Here is a 26,894-nt window from a genome sequence, read left to right on the forward strand (position 1 = left end):
ACATCAAGGGGCAAAACCTATTGGGAAAGGAGTTCCTAAACCTCTGCCCCTCTCCTTCACCACAACTCCAGCCATGTTTTCTCCCATGTTCCGAAGACGTACAGGTTAATTGTAGGTTAATTGGCTTTGGTAAAATTGTAAATTGTCCCTAGTGTGTGGGATAGTGCTAGTGTATGGGGCAGGGGGTGTGATCGCTGGACTCAGTGGGCCGAAGGGCCTGATTCCACGCTGTGTCTCTAAACTAAAAACAAAAGATGGAAGTTTTGCAAAAGAAAAAAGTCATGGTTCAAATTTTGAGGTCATTCTTTCCATTGAGGTACACACTGTGTGTGCTCTCTCTCTCTCTCTCTCTCACACACACACACACACACACACACACACACACACACTCTCTCTCTCTAACTGTCCCTATCTCTCTCCCTCTCCTAACACTTTTCTCAATAACTCCTCCTCTGTGACCCCCCCTCCCCTAACCCAACTCCCTCCCCAAGACAGCTTTATTCATCTTTTAAAAAAACTTTTTTTTATCACTGTCAGTCACTAGGCATGTAACATTTAAATTATACCACACAATTCAACTAACAAGTATTTCACTAAAGAACATTTAAATGAAAACATTGGCACAGAACAATGGAAATATCAAAGCTCGTGGAACTCAGTTCTATATCAATCATTTTAAAAGTGGAAATATTTCTCTTTTTTCTATTTTTTTTTCTTCCGTTTTTTTTTTTCTTAAATCGTAAATTGTGCAAATTTAGCAGTAACACTAAACTGTTAAGAAGACCCCAGAAGAAACAGCAGTCCGAACAAAGGTCCCAGCATCCGGTCGAGATCGGGTCCCCCTTTTTCCTCCCCGGTTCTTGCTCTCAGCGCTGCGGCCGGTCCGGTGCGAGATGCTGTGTGTGGGAACTTGGACGGCAGTGTCCTTTTGGTGCCTCGACCCTTCTGTACATGGTGTGCACACTGCTCGATTTACGCTTCTCTCCCGCCCGCCCCACCCACCCACCTCCCACCCCAACCCCAAACGCCCAAACGCACTTGCAAGGGAGCTCAGAAACATCCCCGGGCGCTGGGTGCCAAACGAGATTCTCTCTCTCTCTCTTTCTCTCTCTCTCCACACAACCCCCCCCCCCCCCCCTCTCCTCTCCACCTTCCTGCATCTCTCCTCTCTGACAGAGTTCTCAGCTGCTGCAAGCCATTGCATCGATCACTTGATCCAGTTTCCCCCTCAGTCTCTGCCTCCTTGCTTGCTCGTCTTTCTCCAGGGTCGACAAGATCTGCAGAGAGATCGGGGGGGGGGGGGGAGGGGGTCAGACGATGGAGTGGGGGGGAGGGAAGAAATAAACAATTGTCATTAATCAATATGTGTGACTCAGCATGTAGTCTTATTACAGCGTGGCTTCATTGCACCGATGTATGCTAGAGTCACAGTCACAGCGTGGAAACAGGCCATTCGGCCCACAATATAAAGTCATGGAGAGTGGAAACTGGCCCACCGGCCCAACTTGCCCACTCCGACCAACATGTCCCATCTACACTAGACCCACCTGCTTGCATTTGGCCCACATCCCTCTAAACGTTTCCTGTCCGTGTACCTGTCCAAATGTCTTTTAAATGTTGTTATAGTACCTGCCTCAACGACATTGTTCCGTATACCCACTGCCCTCAGTGTGAAATATTAACTGAAGAAAGACACAGAGTGCTGGAGTAACTCAGAGGGTCAGGCGGCATCTCTGGAGAACATGGATAGGCGAGGTTTCGGGTCGGGGCCCTTCTTCGGACTGAGGTGGGGCCCACCGTAATCAGCTTAAAGATGGGTCCCAAAACAAAATGTCACCTATCCATGTTCTCCAGAGATGCTGCCTGACCCGCTGAGTTACTCTGGCACTCTGTGTCTTCCTTTCTAAACCAGCATCTGCAGTTCCCCTTGTTTCTGTAGTATTATCTGGTTTGATTGGACAGCATGCGGACCAAAGCTTTTCACCGTACCTTGGTGCAGGTGACAATGATAAACCTAAACCCAAAGCCAGAAAGTAGTAAAGCTACTGCACACGAACACGAATCCACGAACAGTGAATATAAATCAGCACCCGTAGTCAGGATCGAAACCGATCTCTGGCACTGTAAGGCACCAATTGTACCGCGGCAGTAGCACTGAGCCACGGAAAAGCAGCCAACATCATCAAACACTTGTCCCACCCCGGTCATTCCTTCTTCTCCCCGCTCCCGTCAAGCCTGAAAGCGCGCACCACCAGACTCAGGGACAGCTTCTTCCCGTCTGTTATCAGGCTTCTGAACGGCCCTTCCATAAGCTCGGGTACTGTCCGATTCACCGGTGGTGTAGGCAACTGCGGGTTGAACTGTGCATTGGGCCACGGGTAAAAAACAATGGTGTATTAACCGTGCAGACTGCAGTAATGCACAAAGGCTGCAGCAAGTCGCAACGCTGGGCTGCACTGCTGATTTAGGGCAGTTGGAGGTTTCATGCATCGATTGTCTGTTACATGCACTGGAGAAGGCTGGTGCTGATTATTCAAAGTCAAATAACCGTTTTGTTTGCTAATGCAGTGATTGTCAATGCACTCCCTGTCTGCCTGGCAATGGGCCGTGAGCCAGACTCAAAGGCACGATAACAGCCTTCCAGTGCCACGGCAATGGGGTCGGATCCTCACCGACCTCTCTGCCCTTTGTGACAGACACCACTCAATGCAGAGAGTCCGCACAAAGGGACATGGTTCATTGTTCCCAGGCTACCTTCCGGACCTTGAGTTAATAGACCGTACAACAGTCAAACAATTAACCTCACAAAAAGACACACAAAGTGCTGGAGTAACTCAGCGTGTCAGGCAGCATCTCTGGAGGACATGGATAAGTGACGTTTCGGGTCGGAACCCTTCTTCAGACTGGTAAGAGTATTTTTGGACCCGAACCATCATCCTTCCATCCATTCCCTCCACATATGCTGCCTGACCCACTGTGTTACTCCAGCACTTTGTGTTTTGCTCAAGATCCCAGCATCTAGCAGTTCCTTGGATCTCCTAGTTATAACGTATCTGTCCATATCAACAACCCACCCTCACACGAATTGGGAAAAATTGGAAAAACATCCACGGGCGACCAGCCACGACATAACAGTGCAGCGGTAGAGTTGCTGCCTTACGACGACAGAGACCCCGCGTTCCATCCGGACTACGGGTGGTGTCTGTATGGAGTTTGTACGTTCTCCACGTGACCACGTGGGTTTTCCCTGGATGCACCGGTTTCCTCCAACATTCCAAAGTCGTACAGGTTTGTAGTTTAATTGGATTCGGTGAAGATTGTAAATTGTCCCCAGTGGGTCGGACAGTGCTGCTGTACGGGGATCGCAGGCCAGCGTGGACGCAGTGGGCTAACAGGCCCGTTTCTGCACTGTGTCCCTCAACTAAACTGGGCGGCACGGTAGCGCAGCGGTAGAGTTGCTGCTTTACAGCGAATGCAGCGCCGGAGACTCAGGTTCGATCCTGACTACGGGTGCTGCACTGTAAGGAGTTTGTACGCTCTCCCCGTGACCTGCGTGGGTTTTCTCCGAGATCTTCGGTTTCCTCCCACACTCCAAAGACGTACAGGTATGTAGGTTAATTGGCTGGGTAAATGTAAAAATTGTCCCTAGTGGGTGTAGGATAGTGTTAATGTACGGGGATCGCTGGGCGGCACGGACTTGGTGGGCCGAAAAGGCCTGTTTCCGGCTGTATATATATGATATGATATGATGATATGATATGATATGATAAACTAAACATAAGCTTTATCTGCTGGTGATTCATAGGAAACCTGCCATCCCAGGTTCTGGAAGCCCTCCGTTAGAATTTTGTTATGCTTCCTCAATCAAACCCTTCCCTGCACTTTGAACGACCAGGAATGAAAGAGATGACAGAAAGTGGTGGGCACTGCCCGGTCCATCGCAGGTACTGACCTCCCCACCATCGACTAGAGCTCCTCTACAGGAGGTGCTGCAATGACAGCAACAATGACACAAACACCACCTCTCATTTTGCTCCTGGCATCGTGAAGAAAGTACAGGAACCTGCAAAACTGAGACCTTCAAGAATATGCAGGAAGGATCTGCGGGTGCTGGTTTATACCGAAGATAAACATAAATTGCTGGCGTAACTAAGCGGGTGAGGCAGCATCTCTGGAGAAAAGGAAGAGGTGATGTTTCCGATTGAAAACTCTGACGGGTTTCAACCCGAAACGTCAACTACTGTTCTTCTCCAGAGATGCTGCCTGACCCGCTGAATTACTCCAGCACTTTGTGCCTGTCTTCGATTCAAGAATAGCTCCTTCCCAACAACCATTACGCTCTTGAACACAACACTAAAACAATAAACTATGGACTGCCATGGGTTGTACTAAGGACTTGGGGCTGATTTTTGCACCAGGATTGTGATTATTAATTAATTAATTTATATATTTATTATATGTGATCAAGGTGTATTTTTGTTACAGGCCAGTTAAGCTGCTGCAAGTAAAAATGTCATTGTTCTGTTGTTTGTGAATTGAGGACTATGTTCTATGCCTTACATTCTCTGTCCTACATTCCATCTCAGATGTTCTATGTCCTATGATCTATGCTGATTTAACGCAGATGGAAAAGTAGGGACAGGATGGGCGGAATACCCAGTTTCTTTGCCATATGCCTCCAAGATTAGAGAGCATTCCTTACACTTAACTGCAGAATTGATAGATTCACCGCACGGTGCACCCAAGATGTCCAATGTGCTCCAGCCTCAGATACAAGTACAGTGCGAAGCATTTGTTTGCGTGCCATCCAGACAAAGCACACTATACACGAGTGCAATCAAGCCATCCACAAGCACAACAGGCAGAGAGCAAAGAGAAAAATACCAGAGTGAAGAAGACAGTTTCGCAGCATTGTAGTCTTACAGTTCCAGGTGAAAAGTACAATGTTCGTTATGATGCAGGCTGGAAGATCGGGACCCTAGCTAATGGAAGGACCATTCAGAAATTCAACAATAGAGGGGAAGAGGCTGTTCCTGAGTCTGGTTGTGCACACTATCAAGCTTATGCACCTTCTGCCTCACGGGACAGGGTGGGGGGGGGAAGAGGGAATGACCGGATTGGGAAAGGTCCTTATGTGTGAAGCTCCCAGTGTTGCCATCGCCACAACAACAGGTCTGTAAGGAGCAGACACAAGGAACTGCAAATGCTGGTCTACACAGAAGGCCCAAAGTGCTGGAGTAACTCAGAGGGTCAGGCAGCATCTCTGGGGAACATGGACACAGAGTACTGGAGTAACTCAGAGGGTCAGGCAGCACCTCTGGAGAACATGGACACAGAGTGCTGGAGTAACTCAGAGGGTCAGGCAGCATCTCTGGGGAACATGGACACAGAGTACTGGAGTAACTCAGAGGGTCAGGCAGCATCTCTGGGGAACATGGACACAGAGTACTGGAGTAACTCAGAGGGTCAGGCAGCATCTCTGGGGAACATAGACACAGAGTGCTGGAGTAACTCAGAGGGTCAGGCAGCATCTCTGGGGAACATGGACACAGAGTACTGGAGTAACTCAGAGGGTCAGGCAGCATCTCTGGGGAACATGGACACTGAGTGCTGGAGTAACTCAGAGGGTCAGGCAGCATCTCTGGGGAACATAGACACAGAGTGCTGGAGTAACTCAGAGGGCCAGGCAGCATCTCTGGGGAACATGGACACAGAGTGCTGGAGTAACTCAGAGGGTCAGGCAGCATCTCTGGGGAACATGGACACAGAGTGCTGGAGTATCTCAGAGGGTCAGGCAGCATCTCTAGATAAAGGGAATAGGTGACATTTCGGGCGGAACCCTTCATCGTGTAGGGTAAATGTTGGGAATCTTTCACAAGAGGGAGAATTTCAACTGAGGCAACAAAGACATCAACAAAGATAAGTGTTGTGTCCCTTATTCTTTAAGGATATAACCCTTAAGGTTATGGATTTTGTACAAGGTCCCAACTATTACATTCCCTGCCCCACTGTCCTCTTTGCCACCACTCTCAGGGAGGGCAACTCTCAGGGTGGGGAGGGGGAGGGGAAGGGTAACTAGATGAAGAGCTGGGAGTGGAGGGGGAGGGTTCATTACTCACCTCATCCCTGTACTTATTGATGTAGGTGTAGATCTCGTGGAGTGCACTATTGCTGTTGAACTGGCTGAGGTGTAGCCGAGACTGTTCGGCCAGATAGGCACTCATGTCCTGGTCGCTGATCACGGGCATCTTGGTGATGTCGGCGTAGTACCTGTGGAGGAGAATGTTCATGAGTTCAAAAGTGAGGGGACCAGAATTAGGCCATTCGGCCCATCAAATCTACTCGACCACTGAATCACGGCTGATCTATCTTTCCCATTCAACCCCATTCTCCTGCCTTCTCCCCATAACCCCTAACACCCTTACTAATCAAGAATCTGTCAAACTCCGCCTTATAATTTCCAGTGACGACCTTCACAGCCTTCTGTGGCGATGAATTCCACAGATTCACCACCCTCTGACTAAAGAAATTCCTCCTCATCTCCTTCCTAAAGGTACGTCCTTTTATTCGGAGGCTGTGGCCTCTGGTCCTGGACTCTCCCACGAGTAGAAACATCCTCTCCATGTCCACTCTATGCAGGAAAGTGGGGCTTCAGTGAGAGGAAAGGACAGCCAGCACACTCCACCCAAGGGAACCAATTCGGAAACTTCAGCATCTCCACGCAAGTGAAGCCCTTCCCAGCACCGCAGGGATCTTGGCTTTCGTTCAGAGCTGCATAGACACGTTCACGGCCAAACTCCTTCCCAACATCTCAACGGTGAAGACCCTGGCTTGACCAATGATCCCGGGGATGATTGGGTTAACGTACGATGACCGTTTGATGGATCTGGGCCTGTGCTCACTGGCGTTTCGAAGGATCAGGGGGGACCTCATAGAAACTTACCGAACAATGAAAAGCCTGGACACAGTGGATGTGGGGAGGATGTTTCCACCAGTGGGAGAGTTTAGGACAGAGGGCACAGCCTCAGAATAAATGGATGTAATTTCAGAAAGGAGATGAGGAGGAACTTTAGCCAGAGGGTGGTGAATCTGTGGGATTCATTGCTGCAAACGCTGCGGAGGCCAAGCCATCGGGTATTTTTAAGGTGGAGATTGACAGGCTCTTCATTAGTAAGGGTGTCAAAGGCTACGGGGAGAAAACAGGAGAATGTGGCTGAGAGGGAATAGTAGATTCCCGAGGCTGCGTGGTGTAGGTCGGGTCATCGGTGGGGAGTCTGGTCTGTGTGATGGACTGGGCTACATCCACAACTCTCTGCAATTTCTAGCGGCCTCAGGCAGAGCTGTTCCCAAACCAAGCGGTGAGGCACCTTGGAGTGGGACAACTCTTTGGTTTTAGATCGCTATGTTTGAAATAATGAGGTCCATCAGTAGCAGGGCAGCTCCTGATTGAACAATCCAACCAGGCTCTATCTCCCACCCTTGTCCCCACCGAAGATAATAGAGCAGAGCAAGATAGACCACTCGGCCCTAAGAACCATAGTATCTCATGGTGCCATTTTAGTAGGCAGAAACTTTTTAAAAGAAAAATAACAGAAATCTGTGAATTGATAGATGAGATATATTCTGCATTTTAATGGTATCATCAGACATACTGTTCCCCCAAAACACTGATCACACTGCGAGAGGCATAACGGACGGCGGGTTTTGCCTAATAAAATGGCTCCTTTGCATACTACACTTCAGTATAGGCGATTTCAACGGAGTGGTTCATCTTGCTCCTCTAGTATCTTCAGTCCCCACCCAGCACAACCCCCCCGCCCTGACTCGAGACCACCGAGTGACAATGCGCGCTGCCTCGGGCCTACCTCTCCACCCAGTTCTTGTAGTTCGGAATGTCCTTTGCGTACAGCAGTTTATTTGAGGGCGAGTCTTTGCCCAGCTTGTGTTCGGAGGTGGAACAGGAGTCCATGAAGGTCTGAGCTACCACCGAGAGACAGGCATCGGTAATACTGTTCTTGTGAATGTCAAAGACAAACTGCGGATTTTTAATAACGTTCACCCAAAATCGCAGAGGTAGACTAGGGACCAAGAGAGAAATCATGTTAATAGAATCATCGATGTGACATGGAAACATAAGATACAGGAGTGGGTATATCGAACGTAAATAGCACATGCATCGGTATAAAGTACATTGAGTAGTTCCACCGCCAAATTTTGCGACAGCCTTGGTTACAGAGGCTTTCAGGATTATCCGTTTAACTGGACCAACAGAGATCGGATCGCGGCCTGTGGGCGGTGTCCAACGGTACCGGAACGGCCCGCCTAGGCCTCCGGGGGAACTATGATACCGCCCCGCGGAGTCCAGCCACGGTCGCGGGCTATGGGAACCTATCTGCCGGCTCCAGCCAGGCCCAAGTTCCAGAGCCCCGGCCGCAGGGGGCAAATACGACCCACCGACTGGCGGCAGTGGTTCATAGAAACATAGAAAATAGGTGCAGGAGTAGGCCATTCGGCCCTTCGAGCCTGCACCGCCATTCAATATGATCATGGCTGATCATCCAGCTCAGTAGCCTGTACCTGCCTTCTCTCCATACCCCCTGATCCCTTTAGCCACAAGGGCCACATCTAACTCCCTCTTAAATATAGCCAATGAACTGGCCTCAACTACCTTCTGTGGCAGAGAATTCCACAGACTGTGTGAAGAAATGTTTTCTCATCTCGGTCCTAAAAGACTTCCCCCTTATCCTTAAGCTGTGACCCCTGGTTCTGGACTCCCCCAACATCGGGAACAATCTTCCCGCATCTAGCCTCTCCAACCCCTTAAGAATTTTATATGTTTCTATAAGATCCCCCCTCAGTCTTCTAAATTCCAGCGAGTAGAAGCCTAGTCTATCCAGTCTTTCTTCATATGAAAGTCCCGCCATCCCAGGGATCAATCTGATGAACCTTCTCTGTGCTCCCTCGAAGGCTAGAATGTTTTTCCTCAGATTAGGAGACCAAAACTGTACACAATACTCCAGGTGCGGTCTCACCAAGGCCCTGTACAACTGCAGCAGAACCTCCCTGCTCCTAAACTCAAATCCTCTTGCTATGAATGACGAGGTCGGGAGGGGGATGCGCTCCTCGCCCCGTTCCCTTTGTCCACACCCTCGGCCCCCCTCACCAGTTACTTTTCCAGGTGTGCCGCACGTCATGGTCGGTGATCTGGTGCTTGTCTGCCTGCTCGTCCAGGAAGTCAAACATGTACTTGATGGCGAGGGGTAGGGCGCTGCCTCTGTGTGCCGTGCTGAAGATCGTCTCAAACAGGTCGTCCACAAACTTCTGCAGGGTTCCCTGGAACGACAAAGACATTCCAAGCTGGGAAGGGTGCAGAGACGATTTACAGGGATGTCGCCAGGGGCTCGAGGGCCTGAAGCTCCTGGAGGTTGGGCAGGCCAGGACTCTCTTCCTTGGACAGCAGGAGGATGAAGGGCGATCTTACAGAGGTGTACAAAATCATAGATCGGGTAAACTCTTGCCCAGAGTTGGGTGATGGGGAACCAGAGGATATATAGATTTAAAGTGCGAGGGGAAAGATTTAACGGTAACCTGAGGGGTAACATTTTTACACTGAGGGTGGGGGTGTGTGTGTGGAACAAGCTGCCAAAGGAGGTAGTTGAGGCAGGCATTGTTGTAACGTTCAAGAAACATTTAAACAGGTGCATGGATAGGATAGGTTTGCAGGGATCTGGGCCACACGTAGGCAGGTGGGACTAGTGTAGATGGGGCATGTTGGCCGGGGTGGGCAGGTTGGGCCAAAGGGCCTGTTTCCACGCTGGATGACTCTATGACTTCAATGTACCACCTGTAACCTCATCTACTGCATCCCGTGTTCCCAATGAGAGTTCCTGTACCAGATGTCATGAGACCAAATGTAAGCTCGGCTACCATTTCGCTGAACACTTACGCTCGCTCGGTCTGCCTGGGCTCACGGGATCTCACCAACCGTTGCAACTTCCCCCTTCCCATAATGACCTTTCTGTCCTGGGCCTCCTCCATTGCCTGAGCGTGGCCACATGCAAATTGGAGGAACAGCACCTTGCTTGGGCAGCTGACAACCCAGCGGTACGAGTGTTAAATTCTCAGTATTTTCAGTAGCTTCATCTTGCACTCCTTGCCCCCTCCCTCCACCTTAGTTGTTTTCCCAGTTGCACAGGTCTCCACGATGTTTCTCTTGAGATCACCACTTCCCGAGCCAACAATGGACCTAGCAGGCACCGCCCTATCGGAGGCCATTTGTGGCCGGCCCAGATTGGTCCTGGTCTTTTCTCGCCTCCAGCCCTTCACTTCACCCCCACCAACCCCTTACTTTCAGTCTGACCCAAAACGTCACCCATCCATTTCCTCCAGGGACGATGCCTGACCCGCTGAGTTACTCCAGCACTTTGTTTCTGTGTCATTCAGGTTCAAGGATGCTCACTGGTGGAGCAGTTGGTAGAGCTGTTGCCAAAGACCAGAGGCCAAAGTTCGATCCTGACCTCAGGGGCTGTCTGTGTCTGTGTGTGGAATTTGCATGTTCTCTCCGTGACCACGTGGGTTTTCTCCGGGTGCTCCAGTTTCCTCCCACATCCCAGGGACGTGCGGTTGTGTAGGTTAATTGTAAAATTGCCCCTAGTGTGTAGGGAGTGGAATACCACAGAACTAGTGTGAATGGGTGATCGATGGTCAGCTGGACTCGATGGGCCGAAGGGCCTGTTTCCATACTGTATCTTTCAATTCAAGGAAGTTACTCATCCACAGAATAAACCCTCTTCAAATATGTAGACAGACAGATCTTTTCTCCCACGATATCACTGACAAGAGGTCTTTAGACTTTAGAGACACAGCCCACCGAGTCCACGCCAGCCAGCGATTATACTAGCACTATCTTACACACTAGGGACCATTTACAATTTGCATTGGCCAATTAACCTACAAACCTGGAGCGTGGAAGGAAACTGGAGCACCCAGAGAAAACCCACGTGGTCACAGGGAGAACGAACAAGCTCCGTGCAGACAGCACCCGAGGCTCCGGCGCTGTAAGGTAGGACATCTACTACTGCACCACTGTGCCACACAAATAATTTCAAGGTGAGAGGGGGGCAGTTTAAAGGAGATGCACAGGGCAAGTTTTGTTTTACACAGAGAGTGGTGAGTGCCTATAACATGGCTGCCAGGGGTGATGGTGGAGGCAGATACGACAGCGACGTTTAAGAGGCTTTAACATAGGCACATGGATATGCAGGGAATGGAGATAATGCTGTTGACTCACCTTGGTCGCGAGCAGGCGGGTCAGGTAGATCTCAGACACCATCTTGCTGCCGCGGTCTCCTTCCCTCTGGTCCATGTGGTCGTGGTTCTTGACCAGGTGCCAGAGCTTGGTGCCGCTCTCCAGGTCCGGGGTGATCATGGGCGTCCGTGAGCGGAGACTATCCGGGCTACTGGCTGTCCTCAGCATGCTCTCTGCAGGGAGAGCAGAGCGCGGGCAATGAGTGGGCAGAGCGAGGGCAATGAGTGGGCAGAGACTGGACACTGACCAGACACTGAGCAACACTGACCAAATACTGAGCAACACTGACCAAATACTAACCAACTGCTGGCTGTCCTCCGCATGCTCTCTGCAGGGTGAGCAGAGCGCGGGCAATGGGTGGGCAGAGACTGGACACTGACCAGACACGGAGCAACGCTGACTAAACACTGACCAGATACTAACCAACTGCTGACTGTCCTCCGCATGCTCTCTGCGGGGAGAGCAGAGCACGGGCAATGAGTGGGCAGAGCACGGGCAATGAGTGGGCAGAGCACGGGCAATGAGTGGGCAGAGACTGGACACTGGCCTGACACTGACCAGTCACGGGCCAACACTGACCAATCACGGACCAGTCACGGGCCAACACTGACCAGTCACGGACCACACGGGCCAACACTGACCAGTCACGGGCCAACACTGACCTGTCACGGACCAGACACTGGCCAACACTGACCAGTATCAGACTAGACACAGGCCAACACTGACCAGTCACGGACCAGACACAGGCCAACACGGACCAGACACTGACCAGACACTAACCAACTGCTGGCTATCGCCAGCATGCTCTCTGCAGGGAGAGGGCAGCACGGAGATTCAGTGGAGTGGTCAGCAAGCCTGCTGGACCGGCGATGAGGGGGCAGTGAGGGAGAAGAGATGGGATGGGGCACTGACCGGGCCTGGAGCGGGCAGTGGTAGTGCCATCCCCGTGGCACTGGCTGGGCATTGAGTGGATGGTGAGGAGGCAGGGATGGGTCCAGACCAGAAACTGACTGGGCAAAAAATTCAATAATGACATAAATGTGTTCACCTAAACCCTTCTGATGTTCTTCAGAGAAAGAAACACACTGGGTGTACCTGGCCCAGATGTGACTCCAGTCCTGGTAATAGACGTGTGTCCACAAAACAACCAGCAAAGACCAGAGGGCACAACCTCAGAATAAAAAGACTTACATTTAGAATGGAGGTGAGGAGGGATTTCTTTGGCCAGAGGGTGGTGAATCTGTGGAACCCATTGCCACAGTGACCAGACCATCCCACACATGGTGAATGACAGCTCACTGAGGCTTTTCCCTGGTGGCATCAAGGCCATCCACCCAGCAATTGGTGCTGCCATGGCCTGGATGTCTACCCTTGACCTACAACTTTAGGCTGTGCACGCCATACGCAAGAGGAAGGAGAAGTAGATTGCCACAGTCGGTGGTGGAGGCCGAATCATTGGGTATTTTTGAAGTGGAGGTTGACAGGTTCTTGATTGTTAAGGGTGTCAAAGGCTAGGGGGAGAAGAAGTTGGAAAATGGGGTTGAGGTTGAAAAATAGGTCGCCGTGATTGAATGGCGGAGTAGACTCGATGGGCCGAATGGCCTAATTCTGCTCCTAGTATCCTATGGTGGAGGCAATGCAGACCAGTGTACCCACAGTAAACCTCCCCCTGAATAAACATGAAGGTACAGCAGTGCTGTGGAAGGCAGCATTTAAAAAGTTAACTTGAGATCAGACTTACCGTAGCGACTGAGAGATTTGGTGAAGGTGGAGGAGTTGGATATGTTGTAGGCAGAGGTCTGTTTCGGTACAAGTGCTATCAACGATCCATCTGTAACCTGGAGGGGGGGGAAAGGCGATCACACTGTATGTCAGGGAAGATCGGGGTGAGTTTAGTTTGGGGTTTCGGGAAGATAGTTGCTCTGCCCCACCATCGAAAGCATTGGCCCCCAGCGCTGCCTGAAGAAGGCGGCATCTATCATCAAGCACCCCCACCATCCCGGGCCGTGCCCTCTCCTCACTGCCACCGCCGGGCAGGATGTACAGAAGCCCAAAGTCCCACACCACCAGCTTCAGGAACTTTCCTGGCACCATCAGGTTTTTGGAACCGACCCGCACAAACCCTAATCCTCCCTCGGCAACAGAACACCACGGACAACCTCTTGGAATAAGAGGTGAAGGGGAGGGGGTGGAGCGGAGGCCAAATCATGGGACAGCTGTTCATGTTCCATAACAGGGCAAGCTCGGGGGGGGGGGGGGGGGGGGGGGGAGAGGGGCAAGTGGTCCACTCCACTCTGGCCACGCTCTCATTTCACTCCTGCCACCAGGAAGAAGGCACACGAGCCTGAGAACCAGGACCGCCAGGTTCAAGAACAGCTTCTCCCAACAACCAAGTCGAATTTCAAGTCGAATTTAATGCCATATGCACTAGTACAATGTAGTACAGGTACAAATAAATGTTTGCTTGCAGCAAAATTCCAAGCACATAGACTTAGACTGTACACAAAAACATAAATGTTATATATTTCATATACATATAAATACACACACACACACACACACATATATATATGGACTCTTGGCTCTCTCATGTTACCTGGTAGTGCGCCAATGTGTTCAGACGTTTCCAGTCATTGTCGATCTTCGTGGTCACGTCTTCGTCTTGGAGAATTATCCGCGCTATTCTCCCCTGCCGCCATTCTGGAGGGGGGGGGAGGGGGGGGGAGGGGGAGGGGGGAGAGCAGAGAAAGTGTCACTCAACAGCATGTGAAGGTGCCACACACCACCCCTCTGCACAGTGCCCCTCAGCCTATGAAAGGCAGCACAGTGGCACAGCTGGTAGAGCCGCTGCCTCACAGCGCCAGAGACCCACGTTCCACCCTCTCCTTTCTCCATGCCCTTCTCCTGTAGGATCTCCCAACTGCTGCAAATTCTGGTCCTCGATGCAAACTCATAATTTGGGCGGCACGATGGCACGGTTGGTGGAGTTGCTGCCTGGCAGAGCCAGAGGCCCCGGGTTCGATCCTGAACTCGGGTGCTGTCTGTCTGTGGAGTTTGCACGTTGCCCCTGCGAGCTGCACGTCTTTGGAATGTGAGAGGAATCCGGAGCACCCGGGATAAACCCACGTGGTCCCAGGGAGAACGTGCAAACTCCGCACAGATAGCACCCACAGTTAGGATTGAACCTGGGTCTCTGGCGCTGTGAGGCGGCAACTCTACCGCTGCGCCTCCGTGCTGACCCTTCCTGAAAGCTTTGACTGAGTCTGTCTCCACCGCCCTTCCTGACTCTTGTTCCAGATCCCACCAACAAATGAAGGGTTAGACAGGGGAAGAGTTACAGAGCTGGGCAACCCACCGAGGTCCATGTCCGCTGCCTTGGGTCTCTGCGAGTAGGGAACGCCCTTGTAGCACGCGTCCAGTAACTTGTCCTTCACCTGCATCACCGTGTCGCAGTTCAGCACCTTGACCGGGATCTCCGGCGAATTCTCATTGTCCGGGTTCACACAGTTCAGCGTCTGCAATGGAGGGAGGGGGAGAATGAGAGAGAGTGAGAGTGAGAGAGTGAGTGAGTGAGTGAGTGAGTGAGTGAGTGAGTGAGTGAGTGAGTGAGTGAGTGAGTGAGTGAGTGAGTGAGTGAGTGAGTGAGTGAGTGAGTGAGTGAGTGAGTGAGTGAGTGAGTGAGTGAGAAAGTGAGAGGGAGAGAGTGAGAGAGTGCGTGCGAGAGTAAGTGTGTGAGTGCAAGTACAAGAGAGTGCAAGAGAGAGAATGCGAGAGTGTGAAAGGGAGTGAGAGAGGGTGAGAGAGTGAGAGGGAGGGTGTGAGAAAGGGTGAGAAAGGGTGGGAGAGAGAGAGTGAGAGAGGGAGAGATGGGAGAGTGAGAGAGTGAAAGAGGAGGTAGTTGAGGCAGCTACAATTACAACATTTAAGAAACACTGAGACCGGTACATGGATAGGACAGGTTTGGAGGGATATGGGCCAAACGCAGGCACATGGGACTAGTGTAGATGGGGCATGTTGGTCGGCGTGGGCAAGTCGGGTTGAAGGGCCTGTTTGCGTGCTGTATGACTCTATGAGTCAATGTGAGGGGTGTTTTTATACACAGAGGGTTGTGGGTGCCTGAACTGCGGTGCTGGGGGTGGTGGTAGAGGCGGGCACAATAGTGGCGATTAACAGACCTCTGGATGAGCAGGGAATGGAGGGATATGGATTATGTGCAGATAGAACAGTGTTGCCCATGTCTGGCAGGGACATTGTGGGCCAAAGGGCCTGTTCCTGTGCTGTACCGTTCTGTGGAGGAGGAGGTGGGAGTCAGGCAGAAACAGCCGGGAAGGTTGCGAACACGTCAAAAAACACTCGAGAGAGAAATAAATTTAAAACAACCAACGCAAGGCACAAAACAAATCTCGGAGTGACAAAAGTGCTAATCACACCTTTTGCTGATATTATTGCACTGTTTAAAGTCTTGAATGTGGAATCCAAATGAAATATTTACCAAGTAACTGAGCAGTTACAACCCCGACATCTGTCACGCTGCAAGTGTACGAGGAATATTTATTCCTTTAAGGCAAGAAGTAACACACAGGGAAAAGTGGAACCAGCTGTTACTATCAAAGGGGTTTATTCACAAAATGCTGGAGTAACTCAGCAGGTCAGGTAGCATCTCGGGAGAGAAGGAATGGGTGACGTTTCGGGTCGAGACCCTTCTTCAGTCTTCACCTAGAGTAGGGGAATCACGAAACAGAGGACATGGGTTTAAGGTGAGGGGGGAAAAGGTTTAATAGGAACCGGAGGGGCAACTTTCTTTACCTCTACATAGGGTGGTGGGTGTATGGAACGAGCTGTCAGAGCAGGTAGATGAGGCAGGCACTATCGCAACATTTAAAAAACATTTGTACAGGTACATGGATAGGATAGATTTCGAGGGATATGGGCCAAACGCAGGCAGGTGGGACGAGTGTATGTGGGGCATGTTGGTCGGTGTGGGAAAGTTGGGCCTGTTTCCATGCTGTGTGACTCTATGACTGGTGTATGTGGGGCATGTTGGTCGGTGTGGGCAAGTTGGGATGAAGGGCCTGTTTCCACGCTATATGACTCTATGACTGGTGTAGATGGGGCATGTTGGTCGGTGTGGGCAAGTTGGGATGAAGGGCCTGTTTGCACGCTGTGTGACTCTATGACTGGTGTAGATGGGGCATGTTGGTCGGTGTGGGAAAGTTGGGCCTGTTTCCACGCTGTGTGACTCTATGACTGGGGCATCTACATGGGGCATGTTGGTCGGTGTGGGCAAGTTGGGATGAAGGGCCTGTTTCCACACTGTATGACTCTATGACTGGTGTAGATGGGGCATGTTGGTCGGTGTGGGCAAGTTGGGCCTGTTTCTATGCTGTGTGACTCTATGACTGTGGCATCTACATGGGGCATGTTGGTCGGTGTGGGCAAGTTGGGATGAAGGGCCTGTCTCCACGCTGTGTGACTCTCTGGCAGCTGAGATCATGGTGCTTACCACGGTCTTGTAGTCGATCTGCTGCCGGATGAGCTTGTCCTCGCTCAGGGAGTAGCGAGCCTCACCCGTGATGGCGTCAATCGGCCCCTTCTCCATCTGTTGCTTGATGGCGCAGTAGAGCATGAAGAGAGGTTCCCCCGCACACTCCTACAACACAAGGCAACAGAGCGTGAGTCCCAGCGTAAACACACAACACACAACAGCACAGGGACGGGCCCTCCCGCCCACAATGTCCGTGCCGAACATGATGCCGAGCTGAACTGATCTCATCTGCCTGAACATGATCCTTCTATTCTCTGCACTTCCACCTGTCTATCTAAAAGCCTCTTAAATGCCACCATTGTATCTGTCTCCACCACCACCCTTGGCCACGCGTAAAGAACTTCCCCCTCTCACCTTATAGCTAAGCCCTCTAGTATTGGACATTTCCACCCTGGAAATAAGGTCACTCGGTTACTAGTCCACAGATTTACCTTCTACATCACACATGGGGTTGGCTGCATTGATGGCCCTGATGGTGAAAAATGTCGTCAAAGATCTTCAGGGTAGGCAGTCAGAGCCCTTAACCCAGGATGGAAATGTCAAAGTCAAGAGGGCTTAGCTTTAAGGTGAGAGGAGCAAAGTTTAATAGAGATGTGTGGGGCACGTTAGAGGGCTGCACCAGTAACCCAGAGGATTGGACTGGGATTCCGGAGTTCTGGACTAGTAACCTAGGCTGGATTGGTAATATAAAGGCTGGCTCAGTAACCCAGAATCCTGGACTAGTAACTTAGAGGGATGAACTGGTAACCTGGAGATCTGGACTAGTAATGCAGAGGGCTAAAATAGTGACCCAAAGGCTGGATTGGTAACACAAGCCTGGACTAGTAAACCAGAGTCCTGCAATAGTAATCCAGTGTCCTGGACTATTTAACCCAGACAAGTAACAAGGACAAGTAACCAAGAGTCCTCGACCAGTAACCGACCGTTCACATCAGTTCCATGTTATCCCACTTTCTCATCCGCTCCCTACACACTTGGGGCAATTTACAGAGGCCAGTTAACCTCCAAACCCGCACGTCTTTGAGCTGTGAACTGTGAGCCGAGCACCCGGAGGAAACCCACGCAGCCATGGGGAGAATGTGCAAACTCTGCACACAGGCAGCGCCCGAGGTCAGGATTGAACCCGCGTCTCTGGCGCTGCGAGGCAGCGACTCTAACAGCTGCGTCACTGTGCAGCCCCTCTTAAATCTCTCCTCTCCCACTTTAAGCCGAAAAACCACTGAGTCCCTGCCCAACTTCAGCACGTTGAACGTAGAAGAGCACAGGAATACTTCCAGCTGTTTAAAATATTTATATTATCCATCTGAGAAGATGAGAGAAAGAAATGGTAAAGGAAGCCTGGTTGGAAGCATCAAGAATGGTTTGGGAATAGCTGCGGACTGCAGCGTGGAGAGAGGTCTCTCCATGTCTTGGAGGCGGCTTTATGAAGGAGACAGGCCATTATAATCACGGGAAAACCGCCAAGGAAAAGACTGACTAAGGAACCACACCCAGTGCAGCTGGCAAGACCACAGGCCTAGTGTTACCCTCACAATTACTAGGCCGCACTGTTCCATCACATTATTTTACTCTCAGCCCAAAGCGAAAAATATCCATCACTTTTAAAAAGCTGAAATAACTTTGTGTAAACTTTAAACAAGGCTTAAATCACAACCCTTCGACAAGCCAACAGATTTCCTTGAGCGACTCTTCATTTTGATTTATAATTATGTAGACAATCTTTCTTCCTCATTATCAAGGGATATTTTGTTCTCCCTCTGAACAGAACTAAGCTGCTTGATCTTGAATAGGGTGAGAGGGGAGAGATTTAAGAGGGACCTTAAGGGGAACTTGTTCACACAGAGGGTAGTCTGTATGGATTTAAAAAATGTAATTTAGTTCAGAGATACAGCATGGAAACAAGGCCCTTCAGCCCACCGAGTCCAGGCCGACCATCGATCAGTTCCATTTTATCCCACTTTCAAATCCACTCCCTACACACTAGGGGCAATTTACAGAGAGCAATTTACCCACAGATCTTTGGAGTGTGGGAGGAAACCGGAGCACCCGGAGAAAACCCACACGGTCACAGGGAGAACGCACAAAGACAGCCCCTGAGTTCAGGATTAAACTCGGGACTCTGATGCTGTGAGGCAGCAACTCTACCGCTGCACCACCATTATAGCAATTTCCCTTTCATTAGGTATATAAGGTGTAGACCAAGTGGACCCGTTGGGCCCAAACCTCTCCTGCATTGGTGCAGCACCCTCTCCTCCTCTCCTCCCCCTCCCGCCCCTCTCCTTCCCCCCCCACTCCATCCCCCTCAACCCCCCTTATCCCCCCCTCAACCCCCTTCCCTCCCCCTCCCTCCCTAGGAGATAGATTTAAACTTTAAAATGTGCGTAACTTAAAAAATATAACCGACTTAAATGAAACTTCTTCCATTAGCACCAAAGGGACGACGGTGAGTAAGGTGGGCCTAAAACTGTCGCGCTATCGTGGACCGTTTTGGCTGTAGCTCAGGAACGAACAAACAAACAAACAAGAGTTTTAGTAGATAGATAACCTCCCCTCACCATCCTACCCCTCAGCCTCTCCACCCCCACCCCAGTAACATCTGCTGCTCTCTCTCCAGCTGTTTTCTCATCCTTTTATTGGCATCTCACTGCAGTTGGAGCAGTGAGACTGGAGAGCAGATGTGTGGCGCCATTCCCAAAAAATGCTACAAGCTCTGGAGGGAAGAGAAATTCCAGCAAAGAGAGCTAGGGGAGGGGAGTGGGGGAAAAGAGGGCAAATAAACTGATGCGTTAAAGGTAACTGGATCACTGTATCCCACAGTTAATTGCCGCGTGACTAAAGAGCCAAGTTTTTACGGTCTTACCTTCAAGAACTTGTAGAGCAGGAAAGTAAACCAATTAGTTAGCATCTTCTCTGCAACTGATTCTGTCCTGCAAATCAAAACAATGGTGTAATTATCAACAGTTTATGAAACTTTATAGGATGTAGGATAAAGTTTAAGGACACTCCGGAGACTGCTAAACCTTCAATCAGCTCAGGCGCGCCTGACTTAAAAACTGGCTGCAATGTAGAATCACAGAGTCATAGTCATGGAGTCGTGTGGCACAGAAACAGATCCTTCGGCTCAACTCATCCACGCCGACCAATATATCCCATCCACGCTTGTCCCACTTGCCCATGTTTGGCCCGTATGCCTCTAAACCTTTCCTATCCACGTACCTGTATATTTTTTTAAAGTAGGAAAATAACTGCAGATGCTGGTACAAATCAAAGGTATCACAAAATGCTGGAGTAACTCAGCGGGTCAGGCAGCATCTCAGGAGAGAAGGAATGGGTGACGTTTCGGGTCTTGAAACGTCACCCATTCCTTCTCTCCTGAGATGCTTCCTGACCCGCTGAGTTACTCCAGCATTTTGTGATACCTGTATATTTTTTATTACTTATTCAAACAATCTTATAGAGTCAACATGGAAACTGGCCCTTCAGCCCAATGAATCCATGCTGACCAACACTCCCCATCTGCGCTAGTCCCACCTGCCTGCGTTTGGCAGGAGGCTGAGGGGTGATCTTAGAGGTGTATAAAATCATGCGGGGAATAGATCAGGTGAATGTACAGAGTCTTTTACCCAGAGTAGGGGAATCAAACACCAGAGGACATAGGTTTAAGGTGAGAGGGGAAAGATTTAATAGGAACCTGAAGCAACTTTTTCACAGAGAGGATGGTTGCTATCTGGAAAGAGTTAACATAGGAAGTAGATACATTTAACATTTTAAAGAAATTTGGACACGAGGAAGAGAAGGCAAGGGAGAGAAAGGGGGGCGAGAGAGAGAGAGAGAGGGGGGTCGAGGGAGAAAGAGAGAGAGGGAACGAGGGGGGAGAGAGGGGGCGAGGGGTTACATGTGTAATTACGCAAAAAGGAATTGCACTGTGAGGTTGCACACGTGCCAAGTAAAGCACCATTGAACCATTGAAGTGCTCTATCTGGGATGCTCATCTAAGATGTATTTAAATGCTTATGTATATACTTGTACTGAACTGTAAACAGAACTTAATTTCCCTGTACCTCAGTCCACGCGACCAATAAAACACCATTGAACCATGGAAGTGCCTTTGGAGCTCTCGTTTGCCTTCTGAGTTTGTTTGTAGTGCTGGCTCTGACCTCTCCCCTGCCTCACACTCCAGAGAGCTCACTTCCCTGCCTGGATCGTGCACTTGCTGTAAATGAGGCAGCTTGGGAGCGTAGCTAATGAGCTCCGGAGTGAATCAACTGTTCACATCTTCTTCCAGAGGCCCGCGGGGAGCAGGGAGCGAGGGCAACAGCAGAGAGCAGCCTCCACGCTGCCAGCACAGCTTGTGGGCCACATCCACACACATCCCGGCCGCAAGTACCAATGCACGGCCTGCCGAACGGAGGGGGTTCATTGTGTTCTGACTGGGAGCACCTTCCACCTTCGTGTCCTGATTAATCAGAGCTCACAGCACCACACAAGTAGAGCAAGTGGGGCAGCACAGTGGAGTAGCTGCCTTACAGCATCAGAGACCCGCTTTTACAAGAATGATCCCAGGAATGAGTGGGTTCATATATGATGAGCGTTTGCTGGCACTGGGCCTGAACTCGCTGCAGTTTAGGAGGACGAGGGGGGGGCCTCATTGAAACTGGCCGAATTGTGATAGGCCTGGATAGAGTGGAGTGCTTCTGCTAGTGGGAGAGTCTAGTGCCAGAGGTCATAGCCTCAGAATAAAAGCACGTTCCTTTAGGAAGGAGATGAAGAGGAATTTCTTTAGTCAGAGGCTGATGAATCTATGGAATTCATTGCCACAGAAGGCTGTGGAGGCCAAGTCAATGGATATTTTTAAGGCAGAGATCGATAGATTCTTGATTAGTGCGGGTGTCAGGGGTTATGGGGAGAAGGCAGGAGAATGGGGTTGAGAGGGGGAGATAGATCGGCCATGATTGAATGGCGGAGTAGACTTGATGGACCAGATGGACGAATTCTGCCCCAATGACTAATGACAAGGCGGGGTTTAGAGAGAAAGAGGCCTGTTGTCCTCCCACTCACCTCCTGAGCAGCAGCTTTGGGTGGTTCTTGCTCTCGAGGTTCTTCTCGATGAGGTCGGAGAGGAGCTGCTTGAGGACGCCGGTGGCGTACTCCATCTCACCTTGGAGGGCGGTCATGATGAGGGAGGCCACGTTGCCACGGTCACGCATGGAGAAGCTGCGCTGGGCCTCCAGTGTCCGGATGAAGGTCAGCAGGAAGACCTTCTTGTTGAGCAGCTGTCCAAAGAGGGTCAAAGCCTTCTCCACGTTGGCCGTCACCTTGGAAACCAAAGCAGAGCAAATGGGGTGCTGAACGGTAAACAGTTTGACCTCTGCAACTCACGAGCAGCTTCTTCCTGGAGGTATGAGGAATGGCTCCAACCCAAGACATCACCCATTCCTTTTATCCAGAGATGCTGCTTGACCCGCTGAGTTACCCCAGCAGTTTTGTGTCTATCTACAGACTCAGGAACGGCTTCTTCCCCTCTGTTATCAGGTTTCTGAACGGTCCTTCCATAAGCTAAACTAGGGTACTGTCCGATTCACCTCTACCCCATTGTGGACATTGGACTTTGTCTCTGGAACTGATGAGCTGCACTGCTGAGAACTATATTCTACGCTCCTTTGCCCTATCTTTTGTACTGGAGTGTGATGTAAAGTATTATCTGATCGCACTGGATAGCATGCAAAACATCGCTTTTCACTGTTCCTCGGTACATGTGGCAACAATAAACCTAAACCTAGAACACACCTAACATTCCCGAGAAACACATTTGATCTTTACAATAGGACACAAAATGCTGGAGTAACTCGGCACATATTTTTAAAGCACAGATTGACAGATATTCGATTAGTAAGGGTGTAAAAAAGTTTTGGGGAGAAGGCAGGAGAATGGGGTTGAGAAGGATAGATCGATCAGCCATGTTTGAATGGCGGAGTAGAGTCAATGGGCCGAATGGCCTAATTCTTCTCCTTTGACTTATGAACTTATGAACCTTCCCTATCCAGATACCTGCCCATATATCCTTCACCTATTCCTTTTCTCCAGAGATGCTGCCTGACCCGCTGAGTTACTCCAGCATTTTGTGTCTATCTTCCATATACCTTTCAAATTAGTTACAGTAATCAAATTAATTACAGGACAGGTTAATTAATTAATTAATTGCTTAATAAATCGACACTAACTGCATGTGAGAGACATATGGACCGGGCACATGGATAGGAAAGGTTTAGAGGGGATATGGACCAGATGTGAGCAGGTGGGACTTTTGAACCTCTGAGGCCATGCGTCTCTGGAGAACTTGGACAGGTGAGGTTTAGGGTTGGGGACTCTTCTTACTCGCACCACAGCCGACAACAACATAGAAGTGACCTTTATAAAGCCCGGCATTCCAGACACCATTTGATCTTTACAACGCCTTTACACTAGGGGGCGACACAATGGAGCAGTGGTGGAGTCACTGCCTTCCAGCGCCAGGGATCCGGGTTCGATCCTGACCATGGGTGCTGTCTGTGCGGAGTTTGCACATTTTCCCCGTGACCACGTGGGTTCTCTACGGGTGCTCCGGTTTCCTCCCACACGCGCCGGTTTGTATGTTAATCGGCTTCGGTAAAAACATTGGTAATCGTCCCTGGTGTGTAGGATAGTGCTAGTGTACGGGGTGATCGATGGTCGACGCGGACTCGGTGGGCAGAGTGGCCTGTTTCCGCGCTGTGTCTCTAAAGTCTAAACACCATTCGACGGGCTCGGGTTTCAAACCAAGGGAGCGGGAGTGGGGAGGAGCTGTACCGACCTCCATCTCCTTGAGCACCGGGTGGTCCTCTATGCCGGGGAAGAGGACCCTCATGGCGTAGGTTCGGTAGTCGAGGAAGGGAATGCCAGCACCGTCGAGATCACTGGTCAGCTCGTGGATATCAGTCTGCAGCTCCGCAAACGCTGGAAGAGAAGAGAGAGAGAAACGGTCAATCTACACAATCACACAGCACCGTCCAATCACAATCACACAGCACCGTCCAATCACAATCACACAGCACCGTCCAATCACAATCACACAGCACCGTCCAATCACAGCTTCTGACCATTCCTACCTTTTGCTTTTTAAGAGATAGTGCATGGAAACGGGCCCTTCGGCCCACCGAGTCCACGCCGGCCCACCCAGTCCACGCCGGCCCACCGACCCACCGAGTCCACGCCGGCCCACCGACCCACCGAGTCCACGCCGGCCCACCGAGTCCACGCCGACCCACCGAGTCCACGCCGACCCACCGAGTCCACGCCGACCCACCGAGTCCACGCCGACCCACCGAGTCCACACCGCCCCACCCCACTGGGTCCACGCCGACCCACCGAGTCCACACCGCCCCACCCCACTGGGTCCACGCCGACCCACCGAGTCCACGCCGACCCACCGAGTCCACACCGCCCCACCCCACTGGGTCCATGCCGACCCACCGAGTCTACGCCAACCCTCGGTCACCCGTCCACACCAGTTCTATGTTATCCCACTTTCTCATCCGCTCCCTGGAATGCAATGATAAGCTGCTCTTCGAGGGGCAGCATGGACTTCGATGGGCCAAAAGACGGCCATAAATGTTCCATCGTCCTCATCTCAACTATCCCTGCTTCAATGCAAGTGCCGCAGCGCAAATTAATTCCAATCTCATTGCGGCCCGAAGGACATTTTCCATCGAAACAAAATAAAATGTAGAAACAAGGAACTGCAGGTGCTGGTTGATACACAACAAGACACACAGTGCTGGAGTAACTCAGTGGGTCAGGTCAGGCAGCTTCTCCGGAGAACATGGATAGGTGTCGTTTCGGGTCAGGATCCTTCTTCTTACTGGCTGTAGAAGGGTCTGAACCTCAAGGCTCTCAGAGTCTTGTCTGAAGAAGGGCCTCGACCCAAAATGATACAAAGTGCTGGAGTAACTCAGCTGGTCAGGCAGCGTCCCTGAAGAACATGGATAGGTGCCATTCGGGGTCGGGACCCTTCTCCAGACAAGACACTGAGAGTCCCGAGGTCGAGACCCTTCTTCAGACCCGGTCTGTTGAAAGGTCAAGCCGAAACGTCGCCCGTCCATGTTCTCCAAGGATGTTGCCCGGCATGCCGAGTTACTCCAGCACTTTGTGTCCTTTTGCAAAGCCCCCCAAAAAATGGTGTCGGTGAACAAAGAATCGCTGGGGAACACAAAAAAAAATGTTGTTGAACAAAAAAATCATTGTCCAACAAAAGATTGCAGAGTGTAATTAATTAATCCCATTGATGGATATGCTTTACACCCTGAAGCATAGCTTGTATTAATGGGATGCCATCATCTAGCTGTGACCCAGTCGGTGATTTATAAACTTCTAGTGACGTTTCCAGGGTTCGTGATACAAAGCGGGTCAGAGTAACAGACCAGTCTTTAATAAGCCGGCCAGTTTTCTGCTGTTGTGACGGGTTCAATTTATTGCCAATCGGGAGTCCAAATCTTTTTATCTTCCCTGCCCTTCAGCCTCCTCCCGCTCACTCACCGAGCAATCACCAGCAAGTCACCAAGCATCAATCTGAAGGATATAGACACAAAACGCTGGAGTAACTCAGCGGGACTTGCAGCATGGCTGGAGAGAAGGAACGGGTCTTGACCTGAAACGTCGCCCCCCCTTCCTTCTCTCCAGAGATGCTGCCTGTCCCGCTGAGTTACTCCAGCTTTTTGTGTCTGTCTTCGGTTGAAGCCAGCATCTGCAGTTTCCTTCCTACACGTCAATTTGAAGGAACACTGGCTGGTCGCGGCCCCTCGTTTACTCGTTATGAAATTCCGAGACCGGTGGAGGAGGCCCCACATCGCCCGCAGTTATGAATACAGCGTGTGTAGGAAGGGACTGTCACCCATTGCTCCTCTCCAGAGATGCTGCCTGTCCCGATGAGTTACTCCAGCTTTTTGCGTGACCCAGTCGTTATGAACATAGACTGCCTGCTCTCAGGGGCACCGAGAGGGTTTGCAGCCTGTAACTCAAAAGCGCTGCCTGGAATTTTAATTTGGAGCCGCAAATTTGAGAGGATAAAAGCTCCAATTAGCCAGAATCTATCCAAAGACAGGGAGGATTAAACAGCAGGAAGGGCAGGGGAACTAAAGGTTGGAATTTACCAAGAGTCAAGAGTGTTTAATCGTCATCTGTACCGACGAGGGTACAGTGAAATCTGTACTTGCAACAGCCTAACAGGCCTGGAAGCACAATACACATGGATAATATATAATAAACAAAAATCCAATCAATTAATAACCACAATACTAGTCAAAACAGAAGTGTCCTTACTGCACCAGAAGACAGTCCATTGAAAGTTCATAGTTGAGGTTAATGGTGTGCCGTGTACAAGGACATTGAACACGACAGCACAAGAACAGGCCCTTCGGCCCACAACGTCTGCACCGAACATGATGCCAAAACCAACTCTAGTAGACATGTGCAGGCCATTCAGCCCTTCGAGCCAGCACCGCCATTCAATGTGATCATGGCTGATCATTCTCAATCAGTACCCCATTCCTGCCTTCTCCCCATACCCCCTGACTCCGCTATCCTTGAATAATCTTTCAAGAGAGAGTTAGATTTAGCTCTTAGGGCTAAGGGAATCAAGGGATATGGGGAAAAGGCCAGAACGGGGCGCTGATTTTGGATGATCAGCCGTGATCATATGGAATGGTGGTGTTGGCTCGAAGGGCCGAACGTTTTTATGTCATTGGGAGGAAGCTTTTCTTGAACCTCGTGGTCAGGGATTTCAGGCTCCTGTACCTTAGTGGTGCAGCGGCAGAGTTGCTGCCTGACACGCTGGAGACCCGGGTTTGATCCTGACTATGGGTGGGTTCTGCATAGAGTTTGTACGTTGGTTTGTATGTTCTCTCTGGTTTTCTCCAGGTGCTCTGGTTTCCTCCCTCCCGCATCCCAGGTTTTCAGGTTAATTGTAAATTCTGTAAATTGCCCCTAGTGTGTGTAGGGAATGAATGCGAAACTGGAATAACATAGAAC

The 26,894-nt window shown here is 50.6% G+C and overlaps 1 protein-coding gene across 1 annotated transcript; it reads right to left on the reverse strand.

Moving 5' to 3' along the window:
• Positions 1-1,142: 1,142 nt before the first annotated feature.
• Positions 1,143-26,217, reverse strand: LOC144602005 (plexin-A1-like). Its single transcript, XM_078414689.1, has 13 exons — positions 26,187-26,217; positions 23,683-23,825; positions 21,912-22,168; positions 19,714-19,780; positions 16,812-16,958; positions 14,664-14,823; positions 13,905-14,008; positions 13,050-13,146; positions 11,291-11,481; positions 9,164-9,333; positions 7,866-8,078; positions 6,120-6,270; positions 1,143-1,277 (listed from the first exon to the last, which is right to left on the reverse strand). The coding sequence occupies exons 1-13, from the start codon at positions 26,215-26,217 to the stop codon at positions 1,182-1,184; spliced, it is 1,827 nt and encodes a 608-aa protein (XP_078270815.1). The 3' UTR covers positions 1,143-1,181.
• Between the last annotated feature and the right edge of the window lie 677 nt (positions 26,218-26,894).

This window comes from Rhinoraja longicauda, chromosome 17 (assembly GCF_053455715.1).
Source record: "Rhinoraja longicauda isolate Sanriku21f chromosome 17, sRhiLon1.1, whole genome shotgun sequence".
Taxonomy (NCBI): domain Eukaryota; kingdom Metazoa; phylum Chordata; class Chondrichthyes; order Rajiformes; family Arhynchobatidae; genus Rhinoraja; species Rhinoraja longicauda.

Coding starts and splice junctions, on each gene's coding strand:
- LOC144602005 (XM_078414689.1), bottom strand. CDS start 26,217: ATGAACTTTCAATGGACTGTCTTCTGGTGCA. Junction 6,271..7,865: donor TACAAGAACTGGGTGGAGAG/GTAGGCCCGAGG, acceptor TCTCCTCCACAG/GTACTACGCCGACATCACCA. Junction 1,278..6,119: donor TCAATAAGTACAGGGATGAG/GTGAGTAATGAA, acceptor ATCTCTCTGCAG/ATCTTGTCGACCCTGGAGAA.